General features: G+C 42.9%; 1 protein-coding gene across 2 annotated transcripts in view; it reads left to right on the plus strand.

Annotated features, from left to right (window-relative positions):
* The first annotated feature begins 2,978 nt into the window (after positions 1-2,978).
* LOC115195526 (papilin-like) overlaps positions 2,979-17,815 on the plus strand; it is a 38,592-nt gene continuing 23,755 nt past the window's right edge. Inside the window, exons 1-6 of one of the 2 annotated variants that reach the window (XM_029755444.1) lie at positions 2,979-3,083; positions 5,630-5,691; positions 6,166-6,275; positions 6,366-6,426; positions 6,517-6,619; positions 11,062-11,192. In XM_029755444.1, coding sequence (XP_029611304.1) covers positions 5,635-5,691; positions 6,166-6,275; positions 6,366-6,426; positions 6,517-6,619; positions 11,062-11,192 — 462 coding nt within the window. In that variant the 5' untranslated portion in view covers positions 2,979-3,083; positions 5,630-5,634. Of the gene's footprint in view, positions 3,084-5,604; positions 5,692-6,165; positions 6,276-6,365; positions 6,427-6,516; positions 6,620-11,061; positions 11,193-17,815 lie in introns of both variants that reach the window. The other variant, XM_029755455.1, reaches the window with a different exon arrangement.

Raw genomic sequence — 17,815 nt, forward strand, 5'->3', positions numbered from 1 at the left:
TATTAAGGCACATAAAAGTTCACATGTTCCAGAAGACATTTCTGCCCCAAAATTTCATTTTGATTTAAAAAAAAGATCACATATCTTCACTCTTATTGACATTTTATTAAATAAATGGGTGAAGACTGACATCTTGCGGGTTATTAGCTGTATTACACTTTAATTTATACTATTGTTATTGACCATTTCTCCTCAGACTGTTTCATGCTGTTGGAGAGAATGAGAGGATCCTTCACTGCAGTGTATGTCATTTTTCATTTCCAAGAGAATAAAACATTGCTTGAGCTCTCATCAGTCTGTACCTGCTGTGCTGTCTGTTGCCTTTGGAGGGAAGAACAGTGGGGTTACACTCTCACCTCCAACCACACCATTGCTGGGTATTTTCTGGTACTTGACGATAGAAATGAACATGATTCTGATACACAGTGACCAGAAGAGAAATATTCTTCAAACAATTCAACTCAAATAACTATATTCTTCATGTGAGGGGACTTGATATTGTGTAGAGTGGTTTGAAAAAAAAACCTTAAGCCATGGCAAAAATATTTAGAATTACAGGAATTTACCGGTAAAACTTTTACATTTTCTCTCAGCGTCATGACAAAATGTGGAAATTGGCAGTAAATTAGCTTTAAAAATGCTGAATGATCTCAGTCATGTGTAGAATAGCATGAGATTTGCTATAAAACTGCAAATGTTCCCCTCTGCCCCATGGCAATATGTGTAGAATTGCAGGAAGTTAGCTGTTCCCACCCCCAAAATCCCCCCAAAATAATAAACATTTTCCATTTTGATGCTGAAGAAGCTGAGGTAATTATTGAAGCAGACGTGCTGCTATACCATGAATAGTTTTAGTTTTCTCAATTCCTTCGTTCATGCAGTTACGGCAGCACTGGCCTCAAAAGCCTGTGTAAGAAGTGTTGGATTAGCCTAGGTGGCCATCTGTTTCTGCTCTCTTATTCTCCTCATGGAATTGTCATGCCAAACAGGCTAGCGTCGGACCAGCCCTTTTTTCTGTACTTTTTGATTCTGGCCTTTGATGGGCAGGATGTTCATTCCATTTTCGTATTATAGTGATAAAACATATAATTCCAAGGAAAAATTGCTAGGCTTCAGTGTTCAGTGTTCGCCACTCTTACCATTTCATTCCTCCACCAATACCATAAACAGAGGGTTTGCTCTGCTGCAATTAAAACCACACTCCTTTCTTTTGCATGCCCAACAAAAATGTTGACAATGGAGCCATTGATGTCTATGATTATATTTGATAATGCATAAACGATGGAGTCTTTTTTTTTTTTTTGCTAATGATAAGCGATGAGGTAGCGAAATGTCGTCCATTGATCTGAAGAAGCGCCCATTAGGTTCAAACTCACATAATTATTGGTATTCTATTTTGCAGTTTGTGGTTTTGAGAGATTAATCAATCAATGAGAAATCAGTCATATCTGAGCCTATTCAAGTTTAACAGAGTCTTGTTTGTGACCTAAAGACTTGTGTTAGCTCCCTGAACTAATTCCTAGGCTTTAGTTCAGCGGGCTAACAGTCTTTTGACGTGCATGAGACCCTGGGTTTGAACCCAGTCGGTCACACAAGCACCTGAAAGACAGTCACCAAAGTTCTTCAGGGCACTTCTACAAGAAAAAATATAGTACCTAGTGTGATTTGGGCTCTCTCAGGTTAACGGAGGACACTTCACGTCATCCAATGGAAAACATTTTTGTTAATTGGACCCACAGTAAATCTTAAATTGTGTCTCAGTTGAGAGGTCCTATCCTGTCCATATACAGTATGGGCTGACTTACAGTAGAATCTGTTCCCGATCATTACCTTTTACTCTGTCTTGTCCCTTTCTCAGTCCCTTTCTCTTGTCCTTTCTGTCTACCCGCCCTCTTTCCCTCTGTCCTTTCTTTCTTTCTCTCTCTCTCTGTCTGTCTCTCTCTGTTTGTCTCTCTCTGTCGCTCTCTCTCTCTCTTTCTCTCTCCCTCCCCATTCTTTCCCCAGGATAGATGGCCTACTGATTAAATTAAAGTATATAGTCCAGCATTCCGTTTGGCTGTTTGTTCAACAGCAGAGAAGCAGTAATGTCTCCTCTTTCATCTGGTGAAAACATGGCACGGGAACCGCTACTAATGGTCCTCTAACATATAGAAACAGGCCACACTTCCTTCACCACCCTGGCATTAGTCTTCTGTGCTTTCACACTGAAATAACTCATAAGTAACCCCCCCTAAGACGATTTCAGCGACTTGGCGACTCCAACTGCTCTTCTCATGTGATTTATCAGTGTGTGTTTAGTGGGATTGTGGTTGTGGGGTGTGCGAATGGGACTTTCAGTGGTCAGAATGAACCACAAACAAACCATTAAAGGACATCACTTATAAGCTGTTTTCTCTGTACATTTTAAACATGTATTTTTCAAATGTGAAACTCTATGCTTTTATTGATGTGTATGTACAGTACCAGTCAAAAGTTTGGACACACCTACGCATTAAGAAGGAAAGAAATTCACTTTTAAGAAGGCACACCTGTTAATTGAAATGCATTCCAGGTGACTACCTCATGAAACTGGTTGAGAGAATGCCAAGCGTAGGCAAAGATGTCATCAAGGCAAAGGTTGGCTACTTTGAATAATCTCAAATCTAAAATATATTTTGATTTGTTTAACACTTTTTTGGTTACTACGTGATTCCATATGTGTTATTTCATAGTTTTGAAGTCTTCACTATTATTCTACAATGTAGAAAATAGTCAAAATAAAGGAAAACCCTTGAATGAGTAGGGGTTCTAAAACTTTTGACGGGTGTGTATACATGCATCGTCATCTCCTGATAAAAATTAAATTAAATATGGAAGGCAAAGTGAGCAACGGGGCAAATCCAAGGATCCAGTGAACTGGATATAAAAGGTGTTAATTTCAAGCAAGGAGTTAATTGTAACTTGACACCTGTAGCTAACAGATTTGAGAGGTGGAGTGGACAGATAACTCAGTGTCAGTCGCTGTCCTGTCTTCTGGGTGAGTGCACTTCCTTCTAGGACGCTGGGCAAGAGGCTTGGATTTAAACTACAGAGATATTGATAAGGTACTATTGAATGATGATCATATATTCTATTATCATATTCTCATACTCGTTACATTTTTGGAAACACTTTAGGGAATGTGTCTTTTGTGGTGACAAGTGGTTATTTTGTCTTCTCTGTGTATGTTAAAGCTGTCTGTATGGCCTGTATGTAAAATATACGCACCAATAGGATGTAGTCGTTGGAAGAAATAAATAAGACAAATTACAATTTCAGCTTAGAGCGATTTCTTGGTCAATTTTCACTGTAGTTTTCAGTTAGACACTTGTTATTATATATTATCATTATATACAGTACCAGTCAAAGTTTGGACACAACTACTCATTCAAGTGATTTTCTTTATTTTTACTATTTTCTACATTGTAGAATAACAGTGAAGACAGAACTATGAAATAACAGATATGGAGTCATGTAGTAACAAGAAAAATGTTATATCAAAATATATAGAATATTTGAGATTCTTCAAAGTAGCCACACTTTTCCTTGATGACAGCTTTGCAAACTCTTGGCATTCTCTCAACCAGCTTCACCTGGAATGATTTTCCAACAGTTTTGAAGGATTTCCCACTTATGCTGAGAACTTGTTGGCTGCTTTTCCTTCACTCTGCAGTCCAGTTGGGTTGAGGTCGGGTGATTGTGGAGGCCAGTCATCTGACGCAGCAGTCCTTCTTAGTCAAATAACCCTTACACAGCCCGGAGGTGTGTTTTGGGTCAATGTGCTTCTACACCTGCATTGCTTGCTGTTTGGGGTTTTAGGCTGGGTTTCTGTACAGCATTTTGTGACATCAGCTGATGTAAGAAGGGCTTTATAAATACATTTGATTGATTGTCCTGTTGAAAAACAAAGGATAATCCCACTAAGCACAAACTAGATGAGATGGCGTATTGCTGTGGTAGCCATGCTGGTTAAGTGTGCCTTGAATTCGAAATAAATCACAGACAGTGTCACCAGCAAAGCAAACCCACACCATCACACCACCTCCATGCTTCACTGTGGGAACTATACATGCGGAGATCATCCGTTCACCTACTCTGCGTCTCACAAAGACAAGGCGGTTGGAACCAAAAATCTCAAATTTGGACTCATCAGACCAAAGGACAGATTTCCACCGGTCTAATGTCCATTGTTTGTGTTTCTTGGCCCAAGCAAGTCTCTTCTTATTATTGGTGTCCTTTAGTAGTGTTTTTTTTTGCAGCAATTCGACCATGAATGCCTGATTCACGTAGTCTCCTCTGAACAGTTGATGTTGATGTGTCTGTTACTTGAACTCTGTGAAGCATTTATTTGGGCTGCAATTTCTGAGGCTAGAGAACTTATTCTCTGCAGCAGAGGTAACTCTGGGTCTTCCTTTGCTGTGGCGGTCCTCATGAGAGCCAGTTTCATCATAGCGCTTGATGGTTTTTGCGACTGCACTTGAAGAAACTTTCAAAGATTGATTGACCTTAATGTCTTAAAATAATGATGGACTGTCGTTTCTCTTTGCTTATTTGAGCTGTTCTTGCCATAATATTTATTTATCCTTTATTTAACTAGGCAAATCAGTTAAGACCATTCTTATTTACAATGACGGCCTACCCCGGCCAAACCCTAACCCGGACGACACTAGGCCAATTTTGCACCCCCCTATGGGACTCCCAATCACGGCCGGTTGTGATACAGCTTGGAATTGAACCAGGGTCTGTAGTGACACCTCTAGCACTAAGATGCAGTGCCTTAGAACGCTGCGCCACTCGGACTTCATATTTTACCAAATAGGGCTATCTTCTGTATACCAACCCTACCTTGTCACAACACAACTGATTGGCTCAAATGCATTAAGAATGAAAGAAATTCCACAAATTTACTTTGAACTAGTTGGTTGAGAGAATACCAAGAGTGCGCAAAGCTATCATCAAGGAAAAGGGTGGCTACTTTGAAGAATCTCAAACATAAAATATATTTTTTGGGGTTACTACATGATTCCATATGTGTTATTTCATAGTTTTGATGTCCTCACTATTATTCTATAATGTAGATAATAATAAATAAATAAAACCTGGAATGAGTAGGTGTGTCAAACTTTTGGCTGGTACTGTATATAATCGTATTAATCCGAAAGTTGATCAGATGTTAAATGAAACGCGTTAAAGAGAAACTTCACAAATGTTTTCCTTCATATTCATCATCTCCAGCACCACCTCGACATCAACATTTGTGAAAATTGTCTGTTTCTATGTTTTCTTGTAAAATAGACAGAAGATACATGTTTCTATTGACAACATCGGTGTACATGTGATTTTAACCAATTATGAGTAGGAATTGCATACTAATTGCCTACAAATGTTCTACTAATTGGTTGATGATATCATTGGAAACACTTACAGTCTCTTCCTTTATCTTTTTTACTACAAAACATAAAAATTGCTTCATGTTGATGTTGTGGAGGTAGGTGCTGGAGATGATGAAGTTGAACATTTTAGATATGTCCCTTTTAAAGGACATTTCTGTAAGGTTTTTACAATCTCTATCTTTCTCTAATGCAGCACTATCATTGCACTTACTCCCTAGTGAACATGGGCACCCTACTGGTCCTGGTTCTCCTGCAGTTACTGGCTGTACCATCATTCTCTGTAAGTGATACTTATTTGATTGTATTATTTTGCAGTGTAAAATCAAGTACAGGTATAGAGTCCTGAGGATAATATATCAGTATTACACAAAACATATTTCCAATGTGGTCCTCAATGAGACAAAAACAAACAGGAAATACAGTACATATGATAATATAATAATACCATATACACAACATACACATAAAATAGCAAAAATAATACAACACAACTCAATAGCATACAATAAAGTTCAAGTTTACACTGTGAATGTACACACACACACAAATAGTATGATTTTGTTTACGAAAACAGCTGGAATGTGGGGATTTTCTATCGTTACCGTTCTGGTGTATAATAAGGGTTTGTGTAATGATATGGAATGGTTTGTGGTGACAGGATGTTTTCCATTTGCTATTCTGGTGTAGAGTACTGTGTGTACTAGTGCACAGTGGTTTTTCAGTGCTTGATGTGCTGGCTGCTGTTGTGTTCCAGCTAACATCGCCCAGCAATGACTACTGGGGGGAGTATGGGGCTTATGGGGCGTGCAGTCGCCCCTGTGGCACTGGAGTAGCCATGAGGATCAGGCAATGTATCACTGCAAGGTAAAAGAGAGAGAGAGAGCACGCAAGTGGGACAGAGAGTGTATATGATGATTGTGTGTCTTTCTTACTCTACTTCTCTTTGACTTGCAGGACAGATGGAGGAAACAACTGCGTGGGATCTTCAAAATCTTACCGCATCTGTAATATGCAGGTGCACACAGGCACACACACACACAATCTCTCTCTCTGTTTCCGATGTAAACACTAACAGACTGACATTGTCTGTAATTACTCTATGCAGGCATGTCCAGTGGGATCCAGGGATTTCCGTGAGGAGCAGTGTGCCCAGTTTAGTAGGATAGACTTCCAGAGCAAACGCTACACCTGGCTGCCTTACCATGGAGGTGCAAATAGGATTATATACTGTATTGCCATATAGTATTTTTTATCACTTTGATGCTATTTTCACAAGTAGGTGGGGGAATTTTCTAAACAGGCTAGTAATTGGGGTTGCAACAGTTTTGGCTGATAATTTTAGAAAGAGATTGTCTAGCCCAGCTGATTTGTAGGGATCCAGATTTTGCCGCTCTTTCAGAACATTAGCTATCTAGATTTAAGTGAAGGAGAAATTTTGGAGGCCTGGGCAAGTTGCTGTGGGGGGTGCAGAGCTGTTGACCGGGTTAGGGGTAGCCAGGTGGAAAGCATGGCCAGCCGTAGAAAAATGCTTATTGACATTCTCAATTATCGTTGATTTATCGGTGGTGACGATGTTTCCTAGCCTCTGTGCAGTGGGCAGCTGGGAGGACGTGCTCTTATTCTCCATGGCCTTTACAGTGTCCCTGAACCTTTTGGAGTTTGTGCTACAAGATGCAAATTTCTGTTTGAAAAAGCTAGCCTAACTGCCTGTGTATATTGGTTCCTAACTTCACTGAAAAGTTGCATATCGCGGGGGCTATTCGATGCTAATGAAGTACGCTACGGGATGTTTTTGTGTTGGTCAAGGGCAGTCAAGTCTGGAGTGACCCAAGGTCTGTATCTGTTCTTAGTTCAAACATTTTTGAATGGCGCATGCTTATTTAAGATGGTGAGGGAAGCACTTTTAAAGAATAACCAGGCATCCTCTACTGACGGAATGAGGTCAATATCCTTCCAGGATAGTGTTTTAGGGAGTGTTTGACAGTGATGAGGGGTGGTCGTTTGACAGCGGACCCAATACAGACGCAGGCAATGAGGCAGTGCTTGCTGAGATCCTGGTTGAAGACAGCAGAGGTGTATTTAGAGGGCAGGTTGGTCAGGATGATATCTTTGAGGGTGCATGTGTTTACGGACTTAGTGTTGTACCTGGTAGGTTCCTTGATAATTTGTGTGAGATTGAGGGCATCTAGCTTAGATTGTAGGACGGGCAGGGTGTTAACAATATCCCAGTTTTGGTCACCTAACAGTACAAACTCTGAAGATATATTGGGGGCAATTAATTCACATATGGTGTCCAGGGCACAGCTGGGGGCTGAGGGGGGTCTATAAAAAGTGGCAACAGTGAGAGACTTATTTCTGGAAAGGTGGATTTTTAAAAGTAGAAGCTCAAACTGTTTGGGCACAGACCTGGATAGCATGACAGAACTCTGCAGGCTATCTCTGTAGTAGATTGCAACTCCACCCCCTTTGGCAGTTCTATCTTGATGGAAAATGATGTAGTTGGGGATGGAAATGTCAGGATTTTTGGTGGCCTTCCTAAGCTAGGATTCAGACATGGCTAGGACATCAGATCAGGGTTGGAGGAGTGTGCTAAAGTATTGAATAAAACAAACTTAGGGAGGAGGTTTCTAATGTTAACATGCATGAAACCAAGGCTTTTACGGTTCCAGAATTCAACAAATGATAGCGCCTGGGGAATGGGAGTGGAACTGGGGGCTACAGGGCTGGATTAACCTCTACATCACCAGAGGGACCGAAGAGGCGTAGGATAAGGGTACGGCTAAAGGCTATAAGAACTGGTCGTCTAGTGCGTTGGGTACAGAGAATAAAAGGAGCAGATTTCTGGGCGTGGTAGCATAGATTCAAGTCATAATGTACAGACAAGGCTGGATGTGAGGATGTGAGTACAGTGGAGGTAAACCTAGGCATTGAGTGACGATGAGAGAGGTTTCGTCTCTGAAGGCACAAGTTAAGCCAGATTAGGTCTCCGCATGTGTATGGGGTTGGACGAAAGAGCTATCTAAGGCATTTTGAGCCTTAGATAGCACACACTCATTCGCACACACTCCCGAGTTTTGTTATTCATTTTTCATTCGCACACACTCCCTTTAAAACAGTCTCTCACGCATACACACACTCCCTTTAAAACAGTCACTCCTACAGTGAAATAAAACAGTAAAAACTAGCCAAGACAGCAGTAGACAAGGCATATTGACATTAGAGAGAGGCATAAAGCAATCACAGGTGTTGATCAGGAGAGCTAAGACAACAATGGGTAAATGGCAATGAATGGGCAGAGCGGGTCAGTTAGGTACATACAGGACCTGAGTTCGAGGCTGGGGCCGACAGGTAATCAAAATGAGGTACTGTGTTATTGAAACAGTCCAGGGGACATTTAGCTGTGTAGCCGAGTGATCATATGGTCAAAAGAGCAGCAGTAGGTGAGTCAGGGTGCTGTTCAGTAGTCACTACTACCCTAGGCAAGCAGGGGACACAGCGTTCAGAAAACCTAGCGGGCCGGGGCTAGTAGATGGTTCTTCGGCGACATCGTAACGGAATAGCCTGTTGAGACCACATCGGGTGATCACGTCGGCAGTCCAGTTGTAATGGATGGGCGGGGCTCTGTGTCGACAATAAAGGGTCCAGGTCAATTGACAAAGGAAGTATTGTAGACCTAGAATTGGCTGGTATATGGCCTAGCTCGAGGCTATCTCAAGGCTAGCTGGTGCTTGCTTCGGGACAGAGGCGTTAGCTAACAGTAGCCACTCGTTTGCAGCTAGCTAGCTGCGATGATCCGGAGTAATGATCCGGTTTAATGATCCAGAGCAGCAGGAATCCGGTGATATGCTCTGGGTTGATATCGCGCTGTGCAGACTGGCAGGTGTTGTCCGAGCTAAGGCTGGCTGATGACGGGGAAAAAAGGCGAGGACCGCTAGCCGTGGCTAACAAAGACTGGTAGCTAGTTAGCTGGCTAGCTCCTGATTAAAGTTCCAGTTATAAGGAATAGAAATAGCAGATCCGTACAACATAGGGTGACGCGGGTTGCAGTAAAGTATATTTAGTTTGAAGATAGAAAGTGAGATTAAGATATATACGAAAAAGACCGGCTATTTACATGGGATAAGACACGGGATAAGACAAAGACAGATACACACGTCCTACTGTATTTACAGATGGCATACAAGTTTGTTATTAAGGCACATGAAAGTTCACATGTTCGAGAAGGCATTTCTGCCAAAAAACGCATTTTGATAAAAACACATTTTTACGTTCAAACAGCTCTCCTGTGAAGTCGTGAATTGCAACACACAGTACGCCTAGTTTCCTGAGTCGGGTCTCAAATGTGTGATCATTGAAGACATCTTTCACAATTATTGAAGCAAAAAATGCAAGTATTGTTCATAAATAATTACAACATAGGTGCACTGCAATCAAATGAAATAAATAAACAATGTTTAACAGGCATTGGTTTGCGTCATGCCTGTCTTGAGCATTTGGACATAGGTTCTCATCCACATTGCAGGAGGGTGACCTGCTCATGGCAATCATACACCTTTCACCTGTATTGTAATCATGTATTGTACTTATGTATTGTAGTGGTCATGTGTGGCTCAGTTAGTAAGCGCATGGCACTAGCAATACCAGAGTTGTGGATTTGTGGATTCGCCATGCTGAAAGGTTTTACATTTTTTACATTTTAGTCATTTAGCAGACGCTCTTATCCAGAGTGACTTACAGTAGTGAATGCATACATTTCATACATTTTTCCATACTGGTCCCCCGTGGGAATCGAACCCAGAACCCTGGCGTTGCAAACACCATGCTCTACCAACTGAGCCACATGGGACCGCAGGTGCATGAACAATTAGGACATTTACTGTGACAGACTTGATACAAACTAGTGCCTGCTAAACGTTATGTTTCTTTCATTCATTTCATGTGTTTCGTTTAATTAAATACACCTACGTTGTAATTATCTGAACAATATATTTTTGCATCAATGATTGTGAAAGATGTATTCAATGATCACACCTTAGATTTTTGAAGGGTCAATTTTGATGGGTGTTGCAAGTGTTTTCACATTAGGCAATACAATGTAATGTACTGTAATTTACAGTACTGTAGCATATTACATTCAAAGGGAAATTTTGAAACATGTATCTTGCATTTTCTGCTATTGGATTAACTGGTTGTTAAAACAACTAAAATGTGAAATCATTATGTTGTGTTTCGGTGATTAAATTAATGATCTCTTGGTATTTCACAGTAAAATTATATAGACAATCATATCAAAAGTAATGTGAGCATTGCATTGTGATAAGCAATTACTCTATATGAACACATATTCCAATGTGAAACCTGTATTTCTAGGTGAAAAGGTGACCGATTTTGTGTGTTGTACTTAGTCAATTGAAAACGCTCTTAGAATTTTGAAACAACTGCCTTTTTGATGATTTGTTTTGTACTAAGTGTTGTCAAAATGTACTACATACTTGTGAAAATTGCATCAAAGCTATTGAATAAAACTGCAATATTGATGCAAATAATAGTTTAACAATTGACTTTGGATTATTACCAATAACCACATTACCCATACACAAACAAATACTAATGTACTTTGTTGTTCACCTGTTGTTGTTTACTTGTGAAGCGTCCAACCCATGTGAGCTGAACTGCATCCCCCGTGGCGAGAACTTCTTCTACAGACACAGGCCTTCCGTGGTGGATGGCACACCCTGCTATGTGGGCCGCAGTGACATCTGTATCAAAGGCATCTGCAGGGTTAGTACTTAGTATTTACCCACTGGGCACACTCTGGTTGAATCAACGTTGTTTCCATGTCATTTCAATTAAATTACGTTGAACCGACGTGAAATTGATGTTGAATTGACATCTGTGCCCACCGGGTAGGTACTTACTTCAACTTGCTTGTTGAATTGGAAAACTGATGAAGGCAACACACCAAAATGCATGGGGCTGTTTTAGTGGGTATAGTGCCAGCACCTTAACCTGTTTAGGATAGGGGGCAGTATTTTCACGGCCGGATAAAAAATGTACCCGATTTAATCTGGTTGTTACTCCTGCCCAGAAACTAGAATAGGCATATTTTGTTTGATTTGGATAGAAAACAGCCTAAAGTTTCTAAAACTGTTTGAATGGTGTCTGTGAGTATAACAGAACTCATATGGCAGGCCAAAACCTGAGAAGATTCTATACAGGAAGTGCCCTCTCTGACCATTTCTTGGCCTTCTATAGCCTCTTTATCGAAAACAGAGGATCTCTGCTGTAACGTGACATTTTCTAAGGCTCCCATAGGCTCTCAGAAGGCGCCAGAACGGGGAATGATGACTCTGCAGTCCCTGGGCGAAAAACAATAGGGCATTTGGAAAGTGGTCGATCTGAGAACAATGACACAGGTGTGCGCGTGCATGTGAAGAGTCCATTTTACATTTTCAGTGTTTGAACGAAAACAACGACTCCCGGTCGGAATATTATCGCTATTTTACGAGAAAAATCGCATAAAAACTGATTTTAAACAGCGTTTGACATGCTTCGAAGTACGGTAATGGAATTTTTTGAAATTTTTGTCACGATACGCGCCGGCGCGTCACCCTTCGGATAGTGTCTTGAACGCAAGAACAAACGCAGCTATTTGGATATAACTATGGATTATTTGGAACCAAAACAACATTGGGTGTTGAAGTAGAAGTCGTGGGAGTGCATTCTGATGAAGAACAGCAAAGGTAATCCAATTTTTCTTATAGTAAATCTGAGTTTGGTGAGTGCCAAACTTGGTGGGTGTCAAAATAGCTAGCCATGATGGGTGGGCTATCTACTCAGAATATTGCAAAATGTGCTTTCACCGAAAAGCTATTTTAAAATCGGACACCGCGATTGCATAAAGGAGTTCTGCATCTATAATTCTTAAAAAAATTATTATGTTTAGTAAATTCACCGGAAGTTTCGGTGGGTATGCTAGTTCTGAACATCACATGCTAATGTAAAAAGCTGGTTTTTGATGTAAATATGAACTTGATTGTACAAAACATGCATGTATTGTATAACATAATGTCCTAGGACTGTCATCTGATGAAGATCATCAAAGGTTAGTGCTGCATTTAGCTGTGGTTTTGGTTTTTGTGACATTATATGCTAGCTTGAAAAATGGGTGTGTGATTATTTCTAGCTGGGTACTCTCCTGACATAATCTAATGTTTTGCTTTCGTTGTAAAGCCTTTTTGAAATCGGACAATGTGGTTAGATAAAGGAGAGTCTTGTCTTTAAAATGGTGTAAAATAGTTTTGGCATTTTTGAGGAGTTTGCAATTCGCGCCACGCTCTACCATTGGATATTGGCGAGGCGTTCCGCTAGCGGAACATCCAGATGTAAGAGGTTTTAAGCACAAATGCAATACATGTCTTTGTATCTGTCTATCCCCTTTCACTGAAATGTAAACTTTTAAATGGTTTGGTCTCTTTTACAGATGAGCCATGAATTACATAAACTATAGAAAATACACACATCAACATAAATAATTAAACAAATACAAAATGCAAACAGAAAGGAAAAACATGATCATAAAAAACAAAAATTCATCAGTAAAAAATCTGTCACGCCCTGATCTGTTACACCTGTCCTTGTGCTTGTCTCCACCCCCTCCAGGTGTCGCTTATTATACCCGGTGTATTTATCCCTGTGTTTCCTGTCTCTCTGTGCCAGTTTGTCTTGTTTTGCAAAGTCAACCATCGTTTTCCTAGCTCCTATTTTTCCCAGTCTCTGTTTTTTCCTAGCCCTCCTGGTTTTGACCCTTGCCTGTCCTGACACCGAACCCGCCTGCCTGACCACTATGACTGTTTCTGACCTCGAGCCTGCCTATCGCCTGGTACTGTTTGGACTCTGATCTGGTTTTTGAACTGTCGCCTGTCCCCGACCTGCCTTTCGCCTACCCCTTTTGTTATAATAAATATCGGAGCTCAACCATCTGCCTCCTGTGTCTGCATTTGGGTCTCGCCTTGTGCCCTTATAGTACGAACTGGCCATGACTGACCCAGCAGAGTTGGACCAGCTCCATCACGTTGTCTCCCTGCAGGGAGCCACCATTGGGAGGCATGAGGCGCTACTGCGGGACCTTTTGGAAGGGTTTCGTTCCCTGACGGAACGCCACGACCAAGGGTTCAAGGCAAATCTGTGAATTAGCTCATAGGCAGCACGCTACATCTGAGACCTCCCAAGACCCAGTAATCTTTCTACTACTAGTGGTTTTGTTCAACCTACCCTGGCTCCCCGAGAACCCCGCTTACCTCCTCCGGAGCGCTATGCAAGTGATCCTGGTAGCTGCCGGGCATTCCATCCCCAATGCTCCCTAATTTTTTAATTCCAGCCCTCTTCGTTCCCGTCGGACCGATCGAAGATAGCGGTTTTAATCACGCTAATGTCTGGAAGGGCGCTCTCCTGGGCAATGGATGTGTGGGAGCAGCAATCCACTGTGTGCCATAGCTTGGAGGAATTCATGGCAGAAGTGAGGAAGGTTTTCGATTCTCCGGTGCCCGGGTGGGATGCGGCTCAAACTACTGCAGGTACATCAGAACTCCCGTAGTGTGGCAGACTATGCAGTAGATTTTTGCACATTGGCCGCCGAGAGTTCCTGGAATCCAGAGGCTCTGTTTGACACCTTCCTCCATGGACTGTCAGAGGGGATAAAGGACGAGCTCGCAGCTCAGGAAATACCACAGGCCCTCGATTCCCTCATCGTCCTGGTGATTAGGATTGATGGGCGCCTACGAGAATGCCGGTGTGAGAGGACGTTGGGTTCGTCTGCTGATGCTGGTGAACGTCCTAAGGAAACCGGAAATCCCCAAAGTGTGTATTTTATGGTAGAGCCAAAAACACGAGTTGAATACTCCTGAGCCCATGCAACTGGGAAGAGCTAGGTTATCGGTTGGGGAACGCTCACGCCGAATTCTAACTGTTGTCTGTACTGTGGAGGGGTGGGACATTATATAGCCACTAGCCATGTTAAGAAACCCTTTTCTTTAGTGGGTACAAGTACTCTGGTGAGCCAGACTGTAGAGACCTAATTTAGTCACCCGCCCACCTTTTTTTGTGATTTTGCTGTGGGAAGACCAATCTAAGTCTCTCCGGGTGCTCATTGACTCTGGGGCTGATGAAAGTTTTATGGATGCTTCCATGGTTTCCGAATGAGGTATTCCCACTCAACTTCTCTCTGTCCCCATGGATGCAAGGGCACTAGACGGCCACTCTATTGGAAGAGTCACCCATAGCACAGTGCCCGTTCATATACGGCTATCAGGAAACCACAGTGAGACCATACAGTTCCTCCTCATCAATTTTTGTAAAAGAAAATTAAAATCATTATTATTTTATTTTATTTTTTCCCATGTTCCTGTGGTTTTGGGATTCTTATTGACTGGACCAGGAGCTCCATCCTGGGTTGGAGCCCGTTTTGTCATTCTCAGTGCCTTAAAGCGGCACAGCCGTCCTTGAGACGTCACCCTCGGGATGTAAGCACAGCCTCGGATGTCTCTGCCATTCCCACTGAGTACCATGACCTCATGGAGGTCTTTAGTAAGGCACGTGGTACTTCTCTTCCCCCACACCATCCTTATGATTGTGCCATTGATCTCCTCCCGGGCACCACACCACACCACCTCGTGGTCGTCTATATTCCCTATCCGGCCCGTAGACCAAGGCCATAGAGTACATTGAGGATTCTCTGGCTACTGGAGGCATCCGTCCATCTGAATCTCCTGCCAGTGCCGGTCCTTCTCTTCATGGAGAAGGACAAGACCCTGCATCCGTGCATTGACTACCAGGTTCTGAATGATATAACAATCAAGAATCGTTACCCCCTACCACTCTTCTCAGCTTTCGAACCTCTCCAGGGGGCCACCATTTTTTCCAAGCTGGACCTTCGGAATGCCTACCACCTGGTTTCGGATACACGAAGGAGATGAGTGGAAGACAGCATTTAGCACAGCCAGCGGACATTATGAGTACCAGGTCTTGTCGTTTGAACTAGAGGTCGACCAATTTGTTTGTCCGCCACTGTCGACGTACCTGGAGAAGAGCTCGGTCGGCACGTCTCAAGACCAACTCCAGGTATCATTGACAAGCGGACCGCCGCCGGACTCCAGCTCCCCGCTACCGCATTGGGCAGAGGGTATGGCTTTCCACACGGGACCTGCCCCTTCGGGTGGAGTCCCGCAAATTGTCCCCCCGTTTCATTGGCCCTTTTCCCATCTCTAGAGTCCTTAGTTCCACTGCTGTCTGTCTTTTGTTACCCCGTACCCTCCGTATTCACCCTACTTTCCATGTGTCTTAAGCCCATGACTCACAGCCCTTTGTCTTCTGTCTCCAGGCCCACGTCTCCTCCACGTGTCATCGATGGCCATCCGGCCTACGCTGTGAAACACCTCATGGGCGTTCGGCCGCAGGGCAGGGGTTTCCAGTACCTGGTTGACTGGGAGGGTTACGGCCCGGATGAGAGGTGCTGGGTTCCCGTGAGAGACATCCTGGATCCAGCACTCATCGCCAACTTCCACCGCTGACACCCTGGTCAACCAGGTATGCGCCCAGGTAGGACGCCAGGTGGCACCCCCTAGAGGGGGGGTACTGTCACGCCCTGATCTGTTTCACCTGTCCTTGTGCTTGTCTCCACCCCCTCCAGGTGTTGCTTATTATCCCCGGTGTATTTATCCCTGTGTTTCCTGTCTCAAACTGTGCCAGTTTGTCTTGTTTTGCCAAGTCAACCAGCGTTTTCCTAGCCTTCCTGGTTTTGACCCTTGCCTGTCCTGACGCCGAACCCGCCTGCCTGAACACTATGCCTGTTCTGACCTCAAGCCTGCCTATCTCCTTGTACTGTTTGGACTCGGACCTGACCACTGAACCCCCCCTGTCTGTCCTGACCTCGAGCCTGCCTATCGCCTGGTACTGGACTCTGACCTGGTTTATGAACTCTCACCTGTCCCCGACCTGCCATTTGCCTACCGCTTTTGTTTTTAATAAATATCGGAGCTCAAACATCTGCCTCCTGTGTCTGCATTTGGGTCTCGCCTTGTGCCCTTATTCAAACAGCTTTGCTCTAGATGCACCAAACATACAATTTTACCCTCTAGAGTCGACGTCCGTTCCCTGTGGAAATCGAATTAGCATAATAATAAAAAATCCCCATTAAAAACCTGTCAGTTTAAGCTAGAGATATCATTTTTGCATTGGATGCATCTCAATCCATCGGACTGACGCATCTTGGGTGAAAGGTGTCAAACCATGAGGCATCCCGATAATAGGGCTTCTCACAAAATCGTCTGTAGCATCCAAATGGTTGCCAAACTATTACATCCCTATACGGAAAGATGAGACTCTCAAGAAAACGATGGTGTTCTCTGTTTTGCACTATGACCCCACAAGCATCTTGGGACTCGTCTGAAGTCGGTATAGCCAATCTGCCAACTTCTGTCTGTAGCGTCCGAACAGTTTGGGCTACACACTAATATGACCTCTCTGTAGAAAAGTGAGACTCTCACGAACATGTTGGTTGTTTTGCTCTAGGAGCCCACAAGACTCGTCTGAAGTTCCCCAGTACCAGTTGAAAAAAATTAATGCAAATATATGTATACAGTGCATACAGAAAGTATTAACCTTACCCCTTATTCCACATTTTGTTACGTAAAAGCCTTATTCTAAAATGTATTACATTGTTGTTTTTTTCCCCCTCATCAATCTACACACAATACCCCATAATGGAAATATCACATTTACATATGCAGACCCTTTACTCAGTACTTTGTTGAAGCGATTACAGCCTTAAGTCTTCTTGGGTATGACGCGACAAGCTTGGCACACCTGTATTTGGGGAGCTTCTCCCATTTTTCTCTGCAGACCCTCTCAAAAGCCATCTAAACCAAAGTACAGAGAGATTCTTGATGAAAACCTGCTCCAGAGCACTCAGGACCTCAGACTGGGGCGAAGGTTCACCTTCCAACAGAACAATGACCCTAAGCACACAGCCAAGACAATGCTGGAGTGGCTTTGGGACAAGTCTCCGAATGTCCTTGAGTGGCCCAGCCAGAGCCCGGACTTGAACCCAATCGAACATCTCTAGAGACCTGAAAATAGCTGTGCATCGACGCTCCCCATCCAACCTGACAGAGCTTGATAGGTACTGCAGAGAAGAATGGGAGTAACTCCTTAAATACAGGTGTGCCAAGCTTGTAGTGTCATACCCAAGCTGTAATTGCTGCCAAAGGTGTTTCAACAAAGTACTGAGTAAAGGGTCTGAATACTTATGTAAATGTGACATTTAAGTTTTTTATTTTTCATGAATTTGCAACAAAAAAAATCTAAAAATGCCAAAGCAAAAACAGGTTATGTGGTATTGTATGTAG

This window comes from Salmo trutta, chromosome 1 (genome assembly GCF_901001165.1).
Source record: "Salmo trutta chromosome 1, fSalTru1.1, whole genome shotgun sequence".
Lineage (NCBI taxonomy): Eukaryota > Metazoa > Chordata > Actinopteri > Salmoniformes > Salmonidae > Salmo > Salmo trutta.